The following is a 19745-nucleotide window of genomic DNA, read 5'->3' as shown; positions in this document are numbered from 1 at the left end:
GTTTACAATCGAAAGGCTTTTAAGTACAGGATCCTCGGTGTTCAGTCAAAGTAACAGCTACAATGTTAATAAGTCAGCCTTATCAATTACTACCTTCGCTGGGATATGTGATGATTATAAAGTCAACATTTGCAGATAAACTAAATATACAAACGGATATCAGCGAATCAGACTTTCTGCATTCGGTATGGCAGGCTTCACGCATCTTTATAGTAACAGGCGCCATGGCCGAGACAAACCATATTAATAATTTCATTAACAAATATCTCGTCCTGTCCCTTTGGTGTGATATGGGTGAGGTTGCATGCAAAAGTATGTTCTGTGTTTTCAATCCGAATTTTTTTCCCTTGTTTATTTTCCAGTTCGGTACCAGGAGAAAAATCTGTATATAAACACGGGGCCCTAATATTTCGTGGAAAATTTTCATCTGTTTATTCGTCATCTGTTTAGCGGGCTGGATCATAAAAATGATGCAGTTATTATCATCATTATCGAAGAAACGTCAACGTTAATTAGTATCTGGGGTATGTTATGCATTACGCAACTGGATGCTGAAAAATGAGGATTGTCACACTTCCGTGCTCTCCGCACATACATTAAATTGCACTTTTACAATGGAAGATGTCCGTTATTGTATAGCCGTTACGTTTAAGCTGGATACATAACAACAATAAATGGCATTGCTTCTTGTGAACCGAACGTTCAACGCCCAGTCGAGTCTACTATACTCATAATAAATATTCATATTTATGCCCTGGCCTGGAATATCAATACGCAGCTCGTGCAATCATCCCATTGATAGTACCTGCAGTAGCCGCAGTAACGACGACCTAGGTGATATCCACATAACATCACAGCATGGACTGGGAGCCGATCAGTGTGATAATGGTGAGTTTGATACTAGGAGCCAGTGCGCAGTGCTGCTAGTTCAGTTAACGGGGTATACGTAATAACACCTAATAGTAACAAGTTACTACATGTATGTAATATTATATATGTGCTTTGTATCGTTAGACGTGAGTTTCAGACTGTGCAAAGGCCATGAACACTAACCGTGGGTTTGATCGACTTTTGGGGGAAATTGGTTTTAATTTTCGTCTTGGTAAAATTAATTAGTGCTTGCCATCTATGCTTTGTGCCCCACACTCTCTACTTGTGGAAGCTACGTATGTTTCAGCCTATAGCCTGGCTTCTGCAAGTTTATATGGCGTGCAAAGTTGACATTTATTCCGCAATAGAGATATCTCTATTTCAGGATGTTCACTTTGCACGCTGTGAGTAGGCTTACATGTAGTTGATTTATTGGACTCGGAGTACAATAGACGGTGGCTGGACTTTGATCGAGCCGTTGCTTGGAGCATGCAAGCTCTTATTATGCTTTTACTACATAGACGGCTTGGATGATGATTGTCCAACAAACATAATGACATGGCGAATAATGTTGCCAATGGATTGTGCCAGTACCTTACAAAGTGACAAGCATTACTTAGCCTGACTTGTGTGCATCATGGCATGGATCATGCGTGGTCGTGCATGGATCAGTGGTTGAACCGCCATGCTCACTGTAAGTACCTTGGATTAAATTTAACATGATAATGAATGAGTCGTACATGTCGTAAACACGCGTGCTGTATGTTTTCCTTGAATTCATGTTCAATTCCTGCATTGAACATTCCTGCAGTGGTATTGTTTTTGCATTCAATCGGGACGCTGAACAAGAGACTGGTCGCTGATCAGATTTATGTCGCGTGCATGTATATGAATCCTAATACCCATGGGAACCCTTTGACAAAAACGTTTTGAGTCCACGGTCCATGTAAACTAGAGATGCACCGGCCATTAAGACAATTTACAACTTTCAGCGGCCCGGAACGCGTTTCGCGAGAAACAGGCTTCGATCAAGAGATACGACAACGAAAGCACTGAACTTTCCTGTTATTATCTTGGCTGGCTGGCTGGTTAGAGATCGCTAGAAGGCTTCAGGTAAAAAGTTAACCTTAATTGCCAACAACTCAATTTGAAGCGAAGCCAAATTTGTTTTGGAATTCTTTCATGCATTGTTGGTGAATGTTTGCATGTATCCTTTTATGGCCTGAGGGATGAGGCTACACTTTGCGGCTATTTGAACATTTGTTTGAAAAAAAGGAAAAGAAAATAAAGCACCCCGTAGCTCTTTTGAGGGGGCCGTGGCCCTGTTGCTCCCCAGAGCTGCCCTTGGTCGAGTTGTCTTAACTGGCAGCAAGTCAAGAAATGCAACGCCATTAGCAATAACACCACACGATGAAATTTCGCCACGCACCACTACGCCACTACCCTCACAACAAAGGCAAACAAAATCGTCACCGTACATTAGTTCAAATGTGCGGGTGGATGAGGTGAACAGATGTTCAGGCGATAAGTTACATGAATAATTAAAAAACAACCCGACCGTTTGCACGCATCGGCCACACCTAATTACTGATGAAGGATCATTATCATGAATTCAACAGCTTGCCCGAATGCTGGATTTTCCTAATCATTCCTTTTGCGGCAAGGTTTCAGTTTCGATTCATTTTTTTAAGTCAAACACACGTGTTACCTAATACTTGTCATCCAGCTACCTTTATGCAACATGACTAGGACAAAGCACAGTGAGACTGTTGTGAAATTGTCTTCTTTGCTGCTACAGGGTACACTGGGGTCCAGTCCACTAATTCAAGCCCCATTGAAAACAGTGTAAAATCAGCACTGTTCAGGGCCCAATAACATGCACGCCAACATCCCTGAGATTTCTGAAACACAAATGAAATTCTTTTCTGGTCACTAATCTTTCAATTTCTTTTCAATTACATTTCTAATTACTCCCACAAAACAAAATCACCCCCAGAAAGTGATTTTCCCGAAATCTGATTGCAGCCATTTTTCAAGTGGCAACCTTCAACTTTCTCGAGCATTTAGGACCATTTTTCAACCGTAGTCTTTAGCCATTCTGGTCTCATATGAAAGCTCAAAGACCTAGGGAGTTGATCCTGGCAAGCATTTACACAATCTCACCATCTGAAGGGCAAACAATCTCCTTTTTCAAATGATACTGTGGGGGCGCACTTTTAATGCTAATGAGCTCGCCAGAAATTCTCACTTGAATTAGTGGTCTGCACCCTACATGTACATGTACCACGATCAGACATTGGTACAATTTCAAGTAGCCTTTCTTTCGCAGATTAGAATTTCTACAAGCCTAGGCTCTTTTGGACCACTGGGGTAAACTATATGGAGGGCGGCGCCTACTAGACTTGAATCAAGTCGGACTTGATAGTTGCTCTTGCCCAGTCGGCCATTCCTTCACTAGCTGTACACAGTGTATACACGGTCGTCACGCTCAGCCGCTCGCGTAACTTCTTATAGGGCGCTCTCATTTATAGCCTTTCCGCGATACCCAGCGACGGTCGATCATACGTCACCAGTCGGTAAGTCCGGATAAGCCAATCAGATCCTCCGTCGGTGATACAAACGACTTGATCAGTGTGCCGCTACTGTTCCAGAGGACTGTCGCCCTGTGAGGGCATTATTCAATCTTTCTCACGAAGGCGCGCTAACAGTAACACCTGCGATCGAGGGAGCGCGGGATGTGATCAACATCAGGCAAAGCAAGCAATCGATTATACTGTTGACAGCAACTGTTCCTATTTTGCGTCCAATACAGGTTCACAAATAGGTTCTGAGCAACTCTTCACTTGAAAGTCGAAACAGTTGAAACAGTTCTGGAGAGCGAAACTCAAAGAGTGGAATTCGTAGACTTCATCACGAGTGGGTTTGGAGAGAACACACGGACATTTTTGACGAGTTCGAGTGGCAAATATTTGACAGCTGTAACAGTGTACGTTTTGAGAATCTGAATAAGACTTTCCATATTTTCAGAGACTGCGATTAAGTTGGAAAATCTAAGGAAGGTGATGCACTGAAGTTTATATATCGGCCAGATGTGAAGAGCAAGCCCTTACACTTGCCAACATGGATCGAGAGGAGAAAGTCCACAAAGCCATTCGCAAGAAGGGATTTCACGAGAAGGTACAAGCGTCTTTCGTAATGTACGTGTTCCGACCGGAAACAGCCGTCGGCTTTGCCGTCATCCTGATAGGAGTGGCCGTCTTCACAGCGTCGTTGAGGGCGACATGTCTAGCTGCCGCTGGATTCTGCGTCGCGTTGGCGGCCGCGTACGTACTTTGGTTCGCCTTGACGTACTTTCTGGCGTACGTGTGGGTAAGGATTGTGCGGTGGATGAAGAAGACAGGTCCGTAAGAGGCCCTTGTTTCAGGATGAAACAAACTTTTTGTCTGGCCACAAACTCTTTCAGCGCGAGAGGAAACAAACTACAAGATGGACTTTGAAAAGTAAGATGGACTTTGAAAAGTAAGATGGACTTTGAAAGTTCAGCTACACAGTGGAAGTTAAAAAAAAGTCTATATTTAAGTGCATTAAAATATAATAATAGTTCAGAGTTTCTTTTGGAATTTTTATTCTGATCATCGAATTTAAGACGAAAGGTGCTAAGGATGTTAAAAGGTCAACTCTCAATCTTTGGTGCTAGCATAGAGGAAGGACAATTGAACTGCCCGGGCTAGAACATCTGGCCAATTACCGCATGCCCGGTGTTGTCCACGGCCAGAGCGCGGCGAGCGCTTGCTGCGCGCCATCTATTTCACATCGTAACCCCTTTGTGCCCGTGATCGCCGCCGCAATTTTTCGCTGGTATATGTAATCTGCATCTTTAAACCTTTATGTACTGAGGTATAGGAAATTGAATATTCAAGCTTTGTTGGTGCTTGGTATGATCTCATGACAACATATTTAATGGTTGCGCTGTTACTTGTATTACGCCGTGTGCCGTAAATGTACACGTGCAGTCATTGCTTTTCTTCTGAGGTTATTTTGGGAATAAATAGCCCAGTTGTTTACAAGACTTCGTGTTCTGTTTGAATCGTTTTTATTACAGCATTTGTAAAAAAATGTATTTTAGGAGATTTTATGATTACTCCTTGTGATAACATAGAGCTTTTTTGTTCCACATGTATTTGACTTTCTAGTTGTGGTCAGCTCGTTGTTGGCCAATCTTGACCAAGTCCTTGAAATCTGATGTACTGGAGTGAGGAGAATAAAATTACGAACTTTGCATGGATATTCGAACAGTGTATCAAAATAAAAAAGTTTGCTAACGATGGCAAAAGTGGGGCTAATGTCAAGGATTCCTCTCTCTCCATTTCCTGGTCACATTAGTATATATTTGATTGCAAGCAAAACACTACAAATATTGCAAGGATATTACTGGCCCCACTTGTTCGGCTAAGATGCAGGCAGTAATCAGTCACTTTTGTAATTTTCTCTCCATTTCGTCCGACTCGGCGGCGACGACGATCATTGAGCACTTTGAAGTCCCAGAGCTGCAACTCCTTCTGTGTCCTTCCTCTATGGCTCTATAGTTCTAGTAACAAGTGGGGTAAGCTCTGATCCATTCATCCTATATCTGAAAGGGAAGGGTCTTGTCAAATACCACTGTCTCCCTTTGTATCTTTTTTCCCCAACTACCCTTCTGCCGAAGCTCAGACAACGTAGCGCCCTCTGTTGTCATCTCTAAAACTCTGTAAATCTGAAATCTTGTAAGTGCCTACTGTTTTTACTTATCAAAGCTTTCACTGTATAATAAGCACTGAGGGTGAACATGTTTCTTTTTGTCAGGCATCGATAATGAACATTTATTTAAAGTCACTTATGTTGATACTTCATGTACTGGCTTAAGGTTATTAGGTTAATACTTATAGAAAGCTTGAACAATAAAATATCTATATGTTATTTTGAAAACATTCATATTTTAACAATGCATGTCATAGCTTCAAACTCATTGCCTGTATTCTCTGGTATCAATTTCTTTCCAGAAGAAATATACCTCTACCCCTTTTCAGGAAAATGGGTCCACACTTTGTGATTCCAATGTTCTGTAATTGTTCTGCAAATGGACCACTGGGTGCTGGGCTTTATACTTCTAACTTTTTTACCTTTCAACAATCTCTTTGGAATGAAGCTTGAATCAAGTTGGACACCCCCCCCCGGCACACACAATCTCGTTACATATGGAATTATCTTTGAAACAGTTAAGCTTGAAATAACTATTTGCAAATTCATCTGAAGTTAAATACAAGTCCACAAATCGCCACGGGCAGTCTCATTAACAGACACTGTATATTAACGATCACGCTGACAAGATTATGACCAAAGATAAAAACAACGAAGAGCGAGACCACATGATGCATACAACGCTAAATTCATTCATATATCTTGATCGGGTACAAATGTGGGTGGGAGCAAAATTCTACTACTCCATAAATCACTGACTGAAATGACGCTTGCTTTTGCAACCTAGCAACAGAATCACTCACATCTTACATAGGCTACTAGTTTTGTTTTCTATGTATTGATATCGAGCATGGCTGCTCCACACAGATACAATAACTGACAACCAAGCTTTGTTTACTCTCAAAGGAAGCAGAAAGAGTTCTAGCACAGGTCTTCTAACACAGTTTCAAGTTTATCACGATGACCTGCCAATGTATTCCTTGATAATGCACAAATTTATCGATCTACATTTTGAGGATTAGAAGTTTCTCCAAAGCGAGAGCTGTAACTCCCAGACCAGAAGACACTGATCCTAAAAGTCTTGAATCCTATAACTGCTGAGGATTCAGGTCCACTGGTGTTTAGAAAATAAATAACCAAACGTGTACAAATATCCCTTCCAAAAATGCATTTAGAAAATAATGTTTCCTTCTTGCCGACATTTTCCAAAGATTTAAAAACCAATTGCCCGGACCCATACTTTTAGTTCAGCTCCTTGCTCAATTTTTTTTTGGCCTTTCAAATAGCAATATAAAATGTCAAGTCATGAAAAATAAAAATTGCAAGCAGAAGCAGCCAACTGGTAAATCCGGTTGGAACTATCTTGATTCTTTGATCTAAGTTGGCACTAAACCTGCTTTGCATGACAACTTGAGCACATGAAAATGTACACATGTACATGGACTACATGGGCTACCACAAAATATCCGTCAACTTTCTTAATACAAACACACAGGAATAAATGTTTTGATCTCTCAATCACTTCAATGTTCTTAAGCATTAATATTTTCTTCGCAGTTGAACTTGATGACTAGAAATTACCCAATTTAGACATTCCAAATAAGAGGCTACATAAAGCTGCACTTGTGATTTATCATTTAAAGACTAGAATTCCCACAGAGAGAACAAATATCATCCCATATTTTTACTGTTTTTGAATTTGGAAGTTTGATACATAATCATAAAGGATTTACAATGCTGAACTCAAACAACCCTCCCCCCATGATACCCAATGGAGCGACTATTTCATTGACAACTGGATAGATCCACTCCACCATTAGGGGTGTCATACCTTGAGGAGGGACTTCTTAATATCTTTAACCAGCATACTGCTGATGACCATCTTCTCGCAGTTGGTCGTGATCTTGCCCTTGCCAACAGTCACCAGGACCAGTGACCCGTTGGACAGGGTCTTGGCGGCAAATCGGAATATCAGGTTTTCGGGCTCGCTGGCCGGAACTATTTGCACGTTGGACACCTCGGCGACCCGGGTGATGATTGCCTTCTCATTGTTGGTGACCTCTGGAATGGTGACCTTGTCTGAGTTCTCATTCATACCAGTAAGCTTACCTAAATAAATTGGCAAAAATGGAAAGAAAAATGGGAGTGACTCTGGAAAAGCTTACATATGGGTGACTTACATTACAGTGTTCCATCAACAGAATACAAGAGCGAGGTGGTGCATTGTTGCAAACAGTCGGCATAGTTCCCTCCACCAGGTGTGCACGGGGGAACTTTGAATAATTCCTGATGTCTGTTCAGATAGAAGATTCATATTCACTTTTTCGAGTATCAGTTTTAATTAAGTCTGGTTTCCATATCGGCGTGGGAAACGCCGAGAACAAAGCAAACAACACGCAAACTGCAATGCGGACACATGGAAACGTGTCAAACGGAGGTGTCGCTGACAACGCAGACAAACGCAAACCAGCCCGCGAATGATCGGCAAAGTTGAGCCAGGTTCAAGTGTTTGCATCAAGTAGCCTTGGTATCCCCATACAAAAACGCATGCTGGCATGCCTGGTGTGCAACGATGTCCCTCTCGCTTAGTTCCCCGAACTTTTCCCATTTTCTCCTTAATGCTTAAATATTACACCCTTATGATTAACGAAATAGCTGACCATCGATGAAATGTATGAAACTGGAGAACAGGTTTGGCATCATGAGGCGGTACAGTCAATCTAAAAAGGTATTTTCCAAAAAATTTCAGAGGCCATTTTATTTCAGTTTTGGGGTGGAATGACGTCAAACACCGTCTGTTCTGTTCGTGTCTGCATCTTCACGTCTTGCGGACCGTCTGCGTTACAAACGACCATACAGAAACCAGGCTTTACTCCTTTCTTCTAGCCATTGCACGGAATGCCTTGATCTACCCGGAAGAGGTCCACTGAAATCCACTCAAATGCACAGTGCAACAAGTTGGCCCTAAACTAGAAAAATGGCCTCTTGGTGGCAACCTCCTGGTGTCGCACGATATTGTGAATCGTCTGCACACTACAATTTTTACTGAATGGCCTCCAGTATTTCCTTTGAAACACTGCACTTGGTCCAACCCTTATGAAACTGCTAAGCAAAAAAATTGCTAAGTAAAAACTAGGTTACCAGCCAGAAGTCATGTACTTCACACTACTCATGACTGGTTCTCAATCAAAAAACTGTCTGCCGAGCAATTTTTTCTGGGTAGGAAGTCACCAAATCGGAGCATGCTACTCACTCTGTTCCGACAGGAATTCTCTCTCGCTCATGCTGATTGGCTGCAGAAGCTCTCCCACAGGGGCCTTAATGCTGACACTGAACTTACGACTCTCCGTGCTGCAAACAAGATTTGTAAAAGTTTTGACAATTCTGAAAAACAAAACACTAGTCCCCATGCAACTCCTAGAGCATCTCTCACATTGTACCAAAAAGTTCCTCAATTCTGCTCTTGCAATGAGCACATAGCACAGAATCATTGAGCTGTTTCTGAGTAGAGCTGATCTAGTGAAATACGCACTACTGACAGCAGGTGAAAAATGTTCTGATGTTAGGCAGTAAACAGTGTACTGTGTGACAACCGCAAGGCAGGTGTGACATGCGTTTCACAGAACTCTTTCTGACTGTCTATGTATCCTCCTGAGTAGCAGCCAATTAATGCCGCTGACTGAAACAAAAACCTGGAAAGTATTCAAATACTTGATCTACTGCCCTGTTTAAATATCCAGGACAATGCAGAACACAGAGGAGGGTCCCTTGATGAAAGCGTACCAGATTTCAAAGTTGGCAGGCTGCGTCGTGTCGGCAAAGTCGACGCCCAACGTGACGGAGACAGACTTGCCCACGCCCAGATTGGTGACTTCGGGAAACTCGTGCAGCTTCATACCTGCTGAGAGCTTACTTTCTCCTGGGGCAGGGACGGGGAAAGAGGATAAATTAGGAATCAGTTTTCAATCCTCTTTGTATGTCACAGTTGAAGTATCTTCATAAATTGCCACAGATATTTTTGGCCGTCCGGGGAGAGCTGGGGGACATTTTCTTTCACAGACTTTTTCTGTTGACAGTTGAAACAAGCAAATGCAACATCAGTTTCAGATCCACACATTGCCCACTTAAATATTTGGGAGGATGTTATAACAGTAATGAAGAGTCAAATATCAACATACAAGAAATATTATTAAGTATTCAATAGTCTCTGTTTTCTTGACTGGTGGTAAACCTCCATCTCTGACTTATTTTCAGTCCCATTTCTGAAACTAACATTCAGATTTGACCCCCGTTTTTGCTTGAGCTTTTTATCTTGACAGCTGCTATGACCAAATGAGAATAAGCATAGGACCAAATGAGAATAAGCATATCCCAAGACATGAAGCTTGAAATGGAGCTCAGGCCAAGTCTGATCTGGGACCTGCAGTCGATTGTTCCTGGTACCCGGGATGCACTTTGTGCAAAGAAAAATAATCTACTAGCGGTCAGCAAATGGTGGCTGATCGCGCTTGGCCTCGGCACGCCCGGTGGCGCTCTCCACTGACCTAGCTTGATTGACTGGATCACGGCATCGCTGCTGTTGGTGAAGTTGAGCTCCACCGACACCATGGTCGTGGAATAGATGCAGACGTTGCGGGTGAAGCGGTAGGTCGCAGCCAGACCCTGGCTGTTCATGCGGTTCAGCAGCTCGAAGGTCTGGGTGGGCGTAAACATAGCACTGCTCACCTAAAAGGGAAAAAATATGGAAAGGTGTGACAAAGCGCAATCCTGCATTTTAACATCATATCACCTGCTTGAAATGGTACTCTTTGTTTGACGGTACATATAAAGGTGATTTTTCTTCCACTCATGAGAATATCAAGACGTCACACTTGGAATTTGTTTCAGCTTATTACTAGTGTGAGAACGGTTTGAGTGCCGAGTACTTGAACATTTGTTGAGAAGTATCCAAACCACAATGTCACTTATTTTTCTGTGAGCAACGTTCTCCACACACTGGTTTGGGATTGCAACTCTAATCTACTTCTTTCTAACCAGAAATGACTCATACTGTATGTAAACTCCTGATGTCAAATGTCGATACGTGAATATTCATATTTGAAAGATACGGTCATGTTTGGTTGATTAAATCCCAGGGGCATTGTATGAGACTGAATACAAAATTGTCTTGCTGAGAATTACTGTTACGGAGCTATTTGCGCAACAGAAGAACATACAGAGGACGTTTTCAGCAATGGGCTCTGATGTCATACCGTCATTCCTGGGGATTTGTCGCTGATGGAGAGACCTTGTAGATCAGTCGCCAAGGCCGGGGTGAGGATCCCGCTGCCTAATCCAGCTCCCGATGCCTGCACTGAGGGACCAACTGGCACGGGTCAGGTACCGACACAACATGCGCGACCGCCACAAGAAACCACACGCCACCAAAAACATGCAGGGCAATATAAAGAGGTAGCCGGTGGAGGGTTGAATGATGGGATGCGATGGAGGGACAAGCCAGGCACAAAGAAAGAGAAAACAAGAGAGAGAGAGAGAGGGATGGGGTGAATACAGGGGGGGTTTGATGTCAAAATCTGGTAATAATCCTAAAGCCATGTCCAAATTGTTCAGCTGTGGCTTGGAATAACATGTACCTGTGGAAGCCAGTAAACACTGGCTGAAGATATTTTCCATAGACATGAGTGTCACTGCCAGCCACAGGCAAGTAAATCAGACATGGATGTGCCTATTAAATCTGAAAGTACTGTGAAGTTTTAGAGAGTTGTCTATTTCTGTCAACTCTGTCTATGATACACTGTGTCGGTATGTGAGAAGGTTAGAGCAGTTCTCATGGAGTCATGGATCTTATCGCATTTGTTGAGTGGCACTGATCCTACATAGACCTGCGATGTACCAACTTTGATGGGGAACAACATTTGAACAAAAATGTGATGATGTTTGAAATGCGTTCAGTAGGCAGTTGCTGAAGTCACAAGTTCATTTGCATGCACTTGAAGTGTAAACTTGGAGTTTGGGACAGGTGTTTCAAATTTGTTATGATTCAGTAACGCCATCTGGCTTTATGGTTTCCGCCACCACACTGCATTACTACTGCACAAAGCATTCCTCACTACTGAGACAACAACATACTGAAGAGATGAAAGAAACTGTCAACATATGAACATTGAACAACAATCACAAGAGGGCAGCAAACAGAATTTCAATACACATGAAGTCACTGGTCTTGGAATGAAACCCTTTGAATCAGTTCATGTTTGGGGACGTAAATAGACATTGAAAATTTCACCTGAAATTTGGATGCACAGCAGAATTTTACACACGTTATCAATTGCGCGAGTATGTTATCTAAGATTTTGAGGGGAAAAAAAGCCGGAGATATTTTGGATTTAAGGATTCTCAAACTGTTGGCCAACTCACGCAAAGACGGTGAAGACTAAAGCTAAGGTAACTTCATCCGATCAGACGAGAGAAACTGACCTTTTACTCCTACTGGCCAAAATCAATGTTAACTGCCCAGAAAAACTTTCTGATGATTTCACTCCCTGTCACCCCGTTCCCCCGTCCCCCCCCCAAAAAAAACCTCGTAACAAAATTAGGGATTTGACAGCAGAACAGGCAGGCTATCATCTAGGTTTGTAATATCTGCCTGACCCTTCTCAGCTAAGATTGAAACAAAAACTACATGTCCTCTCCCAGAAAATTTTTTGAAATGCACGCCCCTTGTTGCTATCTGAGGCCATATTCCCATTGCACCCTGTATGTTTGGAAAGAGATGTGAACACTTGTTCACCTGCATTCATGTAAAAGGTTTATGTAAAAAATGGGAGCTGGTAAATTTTGAACAAGCACAAAACTGCCTGCCTAAATTTGTTTTTGCCTATCCTCAGGACAGATGGAAACTGAGAGGAAGTAAATGGCTGATAATGGTCAGGTGATTTCAGATCTAATTAGGAAGTAAAAATGACTGTGTCCTTGAACAAGACAAGTAGCTGTGATTGGTTTTCACCACCAAGATGGAAAAATGGGCCTAGCTGGTTGTTTGGGCTGTCGCAGGAGGCTAACTCTTGAGCAAGGACTTACTTCAGAATGTTTGAGAAATGATTACTCTCCTAAGGTTATCAAGGGTAGTAATTTAACATTCTGTCCTTTGATGTCAGGTCACATGACAACCTCCATTCCAGCAGTACTCGTAAACGTGAGGAGAGAAATTAAATGGAAATGGACTTACAGTCATCAAAATTCAGGAGCTGCATATTGGACGGGTTGTCTTTGGCTTCTTGCTTTTTGCTACCTTTCGTCTTGGTGGGTGTGGCTTTGGGCGTGGCCTGAAGGGGGAACAAAGACAAACTGATGACAAGTGCCCAGCCCTGTGAACCTCCCTTTTATCAAGAGCACTGTTTGTACAATGGGAATGCAGTCTTCTGCAAGTCCACTAAAAAGTTCCACTGTCGGGAGACTGCCGACGACAGATTACAGATAGCGGACCACTTAAAGTGGATTATTCCATGTGGACAGCCACTGATTAATAATGTTTGTGGATTACCGACCATGGACCACCAGTTGCAGACCACCGTTTACAGACCACTCAAATCTCAGATACCCTCTCCGCAGATGGCTTCCAACTGATTCATACAGTGCAAATTGAAGACGCTGTTTGGTACAGCATGGAAGGTTCAGTGGTTGGTGCTCTCTCCAAAATTTGAAAAAGACTGAAACAGGCTAGAGCAGAGGAATTCGCATCTCTACATTCACATTGCTAGAAGTAGCACCTTCTTGACAGGTTTGGCTGGGACGTCACTGTCTGAGTCGCTCTCCTCGCTACCCGACGATTCCGAGGATGAGTCACTCTCCTCGCTGCTCGATGACTCGCTGGATGACTCCTCCGAGGAGCTGGTGCTGCCCTCGCTGCCACTCTCCGAGGAGCTGCTCCCTGACTCGCTGCCGGATTCCGATTCGTCGCTGCTGGATTCTGTCAAGGTAGCAGGAAAAAAGTCGCAGTGAGCAACTGGAGAAGACTCAAATTGAGAAAGACCACCTGAGAACTGAGCGAAAAGAAATGTTGTGATCTGCACCAGCTAGTAATACAAGGTGCTGAATGCCGACAGACATTGCCATCACCAAGGAAGAAGGGCATGGGTTTGAGTCCAACGCTTGTTAATATTTCTCCCCTCACTACAGATACATTTCTTTACAAAACAATGGGAGTTATCTGTCTTTGTGAGAAATCTGTATCATCCTCTTGGAGTGGCAACGACTGCAGTGGACAATAAGGCTGTTGATTCTCAGCCACAAGAGAGAGGGTGTCGAGGGGGAAAATCAGTGAATAAAACCCAGGGGAGGACAAGAGCGACGTCTGTAAGACGAGGGTGGACGGGCCATGCTGTCCAGTTGTCTTCTTTGCTGGAAATGACTGACCTGAGCCAGAGAGTTCCTCCGCTTCCGAGCTGCTGCTGGAGTAGAACGACTTGGACTTGCGAGCTGGCTTCTTCTTGGAGGACAGCTTGTCATTGCTGGCCCAGGGCCGAATCTCCTGGAATCACAGAGAGTTTCATCAGGGATGAGGGGTGGGGCAGTAGGAGGGGAGGGGGGGGCATGCCCTAGGTGACTTGGTGGCATGAACATACCAGGAATGTGTGACCATTTTATGACAAGTGTTACTAGTGCAGTGTGGTGCTGAGCACCGACTAAAGGGGCTTTCAGAGTGTTTCAGCTGAAACACGAGGGGTTGTCATAATCATACAAATAAAATGCTGTAATTTTTCAAGGCATTTAATAGCTACTAAGGTATGAGTTCCTTCATAAAGGTGTCTGATTATGTGAGTTTGTCCACGGATTTCATTTGGTTCTTTTGGTCTAAAAACGTAGCAAAACAGAAGACTGATTAAACAAAGCCAGACTGATTAAAACACTGAAAAAAAATAAACAATACTCAAGTATGGAAATATCTCTTGACATCGCACCCATGAAAATGGCCTATTCTTATCAGGCAGGTGCACTGTCTTAACATAATGCAAGGGCAAAACCCTACGCAAAGCCAAACTTTTATTAATTTCTGCTAAGCATCTAGATTGGCTAAGCAGTATTGGTAGCTGCATGAAACTGCCCCCCCCCGGTCTGGAACAAATGAATTCAATCAATGGTAATAACTGGAGTGACATGTAACCAAAGCCCATGATTCAGAATCTCAATATATGCTAACACACTCTGGATAAATGTACAAGGTTATCTAATGTCAATGTGCGAAGTCGTGTTCACTACCTCCACATTGCGAACGGTTGGATCTGGCATCACCTCCGGGAATTCTGGCAGCTCGATGTAGCCCGAGGCCCTGGCGTTAATGATGTGGGACAGTGAACCCAGCTGGAACTGGTCTCGGTCTAAAATCAAAGCAAAGTACAAAAACCATTACGTTCAAAAATAAAAATAAACACAAAACTGTGAAAGAACCCATCTTGAGCAGTTCAGGAAGACAAGGCAAATTGTACGGAAAAATACACCATTTTCATTTTTTGCATGAACCTTCTTTGTTTCGGCCCACATTCACTGAAAGGAAATGAAGACGTGCCCTGCCATATAGCGTAAGGGGGGGCTAGACAAGACTTGAACATCAAGGGGAACAACTCACAATAGTACCATGCCATGGGTACAGGATTCGTACGCCTGACCGTTTGAAATCTCAGCCCCAAAAGTTCCAACTAATCTCTTCTTTTCGAGTTAGCTGCACTGTCTGCACTCATCACAGAATGCCAACTGTGCACTGGAGACTGCAATCAAGCAGAAAAAGGACACGGCGTCATCGCTGTGACTCACCCTTGAAGACGGACTCAAGGACGGGCGCCGGCTTGGGGGTCAGGAAGATCTTCTTGGCATGCTTGCTGAGGGCCCCGCCTTTCTCCCCGGGGAAGATGAGCTGGCGCAGGAAGCGAGCCCGGTCACGGATGTCGTAGTTCTGGTCATACTTGGCCAAGTTCAGCACGTATTGGAATAGCAACTTGGTCTGGGAAGGGGGAAGCAAAAAGGGTCAATGTTCAGGAGAAAGAGGAAATATCGTTGTTGCAGAAACCTACAAGATAAGGAGTTTTCTGTGACGCATGACATGGTTAAAATGACTGTATCTAAGGGAAACTGAATCAGACGGTCAAAGATTACTAAAAGGAGTGTCGACTCAGCACTGCTGATGGAGTTCAAAAGCCAGGAATAAGTGTTGAAGCACTTGTGGGCAGGCAAACCTAAAATAAAGCTTGTTCAAACTGTTTGCTTGATAAGACTATTCCAAACACTTCCAATAACCCATTTTTAGTCTGACGCCTGTATGTTAAACCTTATTTTCAACATCTCACTTAAAGCACCAGAGAAATTAAAGCCTATTTCAAGTCTTGCAGACGCAATAGGAGGGCAGTATTTGGTTTGGGTCAAATCTCATTTACTCAACTTAACCCTCCTATTGCGTCTGGACCACCAGACTTCAAATTGTTTGAGGAGGGAAAGGAGAACATGAAGTCTTTAGATGAAGTAGATTTTGGCTAATTTGAAAAGGTGCGGGTGACTTTTACTTATCACCAGGGTTCATACACCCTTGTGAGACAAATATTCCAGGACTTGTCCAGGATTTGCCAGGTCAAAAGTTTGATTTTGCCAGGACATAATTCAGGTTGGACACGCAATACAATATATCATAATCAACGCAACACAAGAGAAGATTGTGAAGTTATAACGTTACAGCGTATAGAAATCGAGCAGTGCAGCGACGAAGACATGACAAGTTTTCTGACAGTGACAAGAGGAGACCACGAGGTAGGCCTACACACAGCTGGCAATCATAAAAAAACCTTCCCCTAGTCCATTCAACGTTAAGGTAAAAGGTCCGACACAGTCACAGGTTTACTTTTACACTGAGCATTAATAGTTTAGAATGACTGGAAATATTGAACTACGTATCAAATAAAGTACATAAATTTAATAGAGAATGATTTCAGAATTATATCAAAAATAGACAGTTCACCATGGAGTTACAAAAAACGAAGATGAAATTTGACTTCAAGAAAGTTTTGTAATGATATCCTCGGTGCCCCGCGCAAGCAAAATAGAAAGAATCACATTGTGGGCACCATCCAAAATTATTTCGCTCATAGCACTGCGTGCAGCTTGGGTGTGTTTTCGAGTGTGTAGACCATGCATGGTGAATATTGTACAACTATACTGTGCCGCATAATAGCGATAATGTACGCCGGGATGGAACAATCATGGTAAATTTTCAGTTACAGTTTATTAGATCATTTTTGTCTCAATTTAAAAGCAATATTGATTTTACTGCAATTTCCAGGAATTGCCAGGACTTCGTTTAATTAAAAATTAAGCATTTTCCAGGACTTTCCAGGATGGGTATAAAATTCCAGGATTTTCCAGGTTTTCCATGAGGCGTGTGAACCCTGTATCACATTTATGATGAAAAATTCAATACACCTTTGGTACCTTATGTTGCCTTATAAGGGGCCATTTCATAGGGCGGCTGAGTACAAACATTGGCTTACTGCAGACAAAAATTGCTTGGCAACAGCTGGTGATCAGCCAGAATGCCACGCACTGTGCACGGCTGGTTCCCAGCCAATATTTGCTTCAGCTCATGTAATTCCCTCAGCAGTTTCAGTAGCTTAGCAGGCAGCTCTGTGTAGAACTGCGCTCAGCTGCAAGACAACCCAGGACTACAGTATGTGTTCCCCGAACCCTCTCTCTACCTGCTTGGAATTGGTCAGGTAGAGCTTGGCTCCCAGATTCATGATCTGGAGCTTGACAATGTCCTCCTCGTTGGTGAAGTCCTTGGCCATCTTGCGCAAGACGTCGGGAGCTATTTTGGGCACCCTGTCCGAGTACTCGCCGATCAGCCACAGGATGCTGGCCCTTGCCATGGGAACCTGTGATCAGATGTGGAGACAAACAATTATGACTGTCGAGATATATTGGCTAATTAATGAACACCTCAAGAAAATTGTTATCAAGTCACATCAAACGTTTTAAACGACTACTTCAGTCAGCTGCTCACAGGGCTTATTTGTCCGAAGCGGCTACTTGTATGTTGAGGCCATCTGTATGTAATGACGGCCAATCATCCACAGTAGCCTCTTGTACAGAACAGAGCAAGTTAGATAAGGGGCTGTTTGTTACCCACAGGTAGATTTGCTCTGCTAACCTGCGCACAACATGCATTCTGGGCACTGGACAAAATGGACTGGTGGTAAACAACTAGTCCTCGCTTGAGCTTGACTAGTGCTATATGCACCACTTGGTTATACCACTTATGTTCCATGTGGTACATTTTTGCCACCTGCTAACAGCAACCCTCCGTTCTGGACCCAATGTCATGGATACATGTATGCTGAGCAGAAATTCTTGCTTAGAACATTCACATGTGCGGCAAAATTCAGTTGTGACCCAGTCTCTATTAACCACTACCAGCCGGGGACTCCGAAATTGGAGCTGTATGGTTTATATGCGTGGCCGGGGTCTCCGAACTCGGACAAAGGAAACAGGGCCCTGTCACAAAAGACCATACTCCGAACAGAAGACCAGGCTGCTGGGTATTACCGGCATTTTTCACTCTCAAAAGTGGTTATAATCCAGCGTTATTTTGAAACTGTATACCAGGGTTTGGGGCATTGAGAGCAAGCGGATTACCACCGGGGACAAAAGCGTTCCACCACCGCAGCGATGAGCCACACAGCACCGCTGCACGCTAATCTGGCCCCTATTGAAAAGAGGTCAGCAGTGCATTGAGCCAGGTTCGTGAACAAAAGACAGTTGTATAACACCGCACAATCTGGGCTCTGTTTACAAGGCTGCAGGCCTGGCTGAAATACTCGGGTGTCAATGAAGGTCACCTGTAGTGCCTACAGATTACTTTGTGCGGCTATAAACGACCATTAAATGGAATGATGAATTTTTGAAGGATTTTGAAAACGGTAAAAAATGATAGTCATGCCGGCCCAGCATCATCTACGTTGAAAAATGCCCGGCACGAAGTGGTTAATATGCATATGACATTTTGGCTGGTAACCCATGTTTGCTGAGCAAGAACTTTTTTGGTAAGCAAATTTCTGAGATTGCCAATCCCATGACTGGCAACTCCACTGGCCCCTAGGGGGGACAACTAAACTTTCTGAGACCCTGTGCGCCTATGTGGCCCCCCCCCTCGACGACACAACATCAGCAGGGTTTGCCCTACCGTGATGGCATCGGCCAATTTGGCCATGTGACGGATGATCTCCTTGTGCTCCGTGGGATTCATCTGAAGCAGCTTCTTGATCACCACCACGCTCTCAGCCACAACGGCCTCTGCAGAGGAAATGATCCCAAAAAAGCTTTCTTTTTTTTTTCAATAATCTCCAAAGCGGTCTGTATTCAGGACATTTTTCGCTGGAGTGTCTTTACAGGTCACGCCGTCCACTTGTGACCTGAGACTGCGTTCATTTCCCATTTCTTGCTGGAGAATGTTTGAGAGTTTTGCTACATGGAATTTGAGCCATTTGTCTGGAACCTCCTGAAAGGAAACTTCTTACTAACTGAACAGGGAAATGTAGCTGAATTATCATAAAATCAACGTATTATTCTGAATATGAAACTGAATAACATTTGTTCCATGACAAGTGAGTTGACTGCAACTAAGCAAAGCATCGGGAAGAGTTCCATACACGGACATAACTTAACACCCTGAACACAAACCCCATGAGACTGGTCTGAAACATTCCAAATATTTCCTTACTGAATGCTTCAATAGTTTCCCTGCTAACTATGACATGATTTGATTGTATATGGAACTCTTTCCAAAATATCTTTAACATCCATCAAAATTTGAGGAAATGGTTCACAGTGCAAACGGATTAAATATGGCACTTATTGTACGCAAGACCGTGTTATCACCAACACGTTTCATACATTGAGGTTAATACAGGCAATTCAAAGTGGTGCGCCTCCAAGAATTTGCAACACGTTGGCCAATCACAATGCATGAAATCTGTCAACCCTTTCCCTTGCGCATTGGGTCGACTGATTTCGCGCACTGTGATTGGCCAATGCATTGCAAACTATTGGAGGCGCACTATTGCGAATTGCCCGTATTGAAGTGACACTGTACTCTACTACGA

The 19745-nt window shown here is 43.3% G+C and overlaps 1 protein-coding gene and 1 long non-coding RNA gene across 5 annotated transcripts in view; one reads left to right on the top strand and one right to left on the bottom strand.

Moving 5' to 3' along the window:
* The first annotated feature begins 289 nt into the window (after positions 1-289).
* LOC110987099 (uncharacterized) lies at positions 290-4939 on the top strand. 2 transcript variants are annotated; one of them, XR_002599232.2, is made up of 2 exons: positions 290-888; positions 3683-4939. It is a non-coding gene; the product is annotated as an uncharacterized LOC110987099 (long non-coding RNA). The 2 variants fall into 2 exon arrangements; XR_015425155.1 differs by lacking the exon at positions 290-888 and adding an exon at positions 895-1564.
* Positions 4940-5698: 759 nt separating this feature from the next.
* The window catches only part of LOC110987094 (AP-3 complex subunit beta-2-like), a 34135-nt gene continuing 20088 nt past the window's right edge, over positions 5699-19745 (bottom strand). For 2 of the 3 annotated variants that reach the window (XM_087136472.1, XM_022249526.2), the window contains exons 13-24: positions 18827-18936; positions 17343-17519; positions 15418-15604; positions 14866-14984; positions 14023-14137; positions 13377-13576; positions 12836-12932; positions 10860-10972; positions 10152-10332; positions 9391-9526; positions 8861-8958; positions 5699-7716 (exon numbers count right to left, since the gene is read on the bottom strand). In XM_087136472.1, coding sequence (XP_086992598.1) covers positions 7433-7716; positions 8861-8958; positions 9391-9526; positions 10152-10332; positions 10860-10972; positions 12836-12932; positions 13377-13576; positions 14023-14137; positions 14866-14984; positions 15418-15604; positions 17343-17519; positions 18827-18936 — 1817 coding nt within the window. In that variant the 3' untranslated portion in view covers positions 5699-7432. The remainder of the gene's footprint in view (positions 7717-8860; positions 8959-9390; positions 9527-10151; positions 10333-10859; positions 10973-12835; positions 12933-13376; positions 13577-14022; positions 14138-14865; positions 14985-15417; positions 15605-17342; positions 17520-18826; positions 18937-19745) is intronic. The other variant, XM_087136473.1, reaches the window with a different exon arrangement.

The sequence above is a fragment of the Acanthaster planci genome, linkage group LG05 (genome assembly GCF_054643075.1).
Source record: "Acanthaster planci isolate LZ-2023a linkage group LG05, COTS_SCS, whole genome shotgun sequence".
NCBI classification, from domain to species: Eukaryota; Metazoa; Echinodermata; class Asteroidea; order Valvatida; family Acanthasteridae; genus Acanthaster; species Acanthaster planci.
This window is presented reverse-complemented; position numbering and strand designations above follow the sequence as displayed.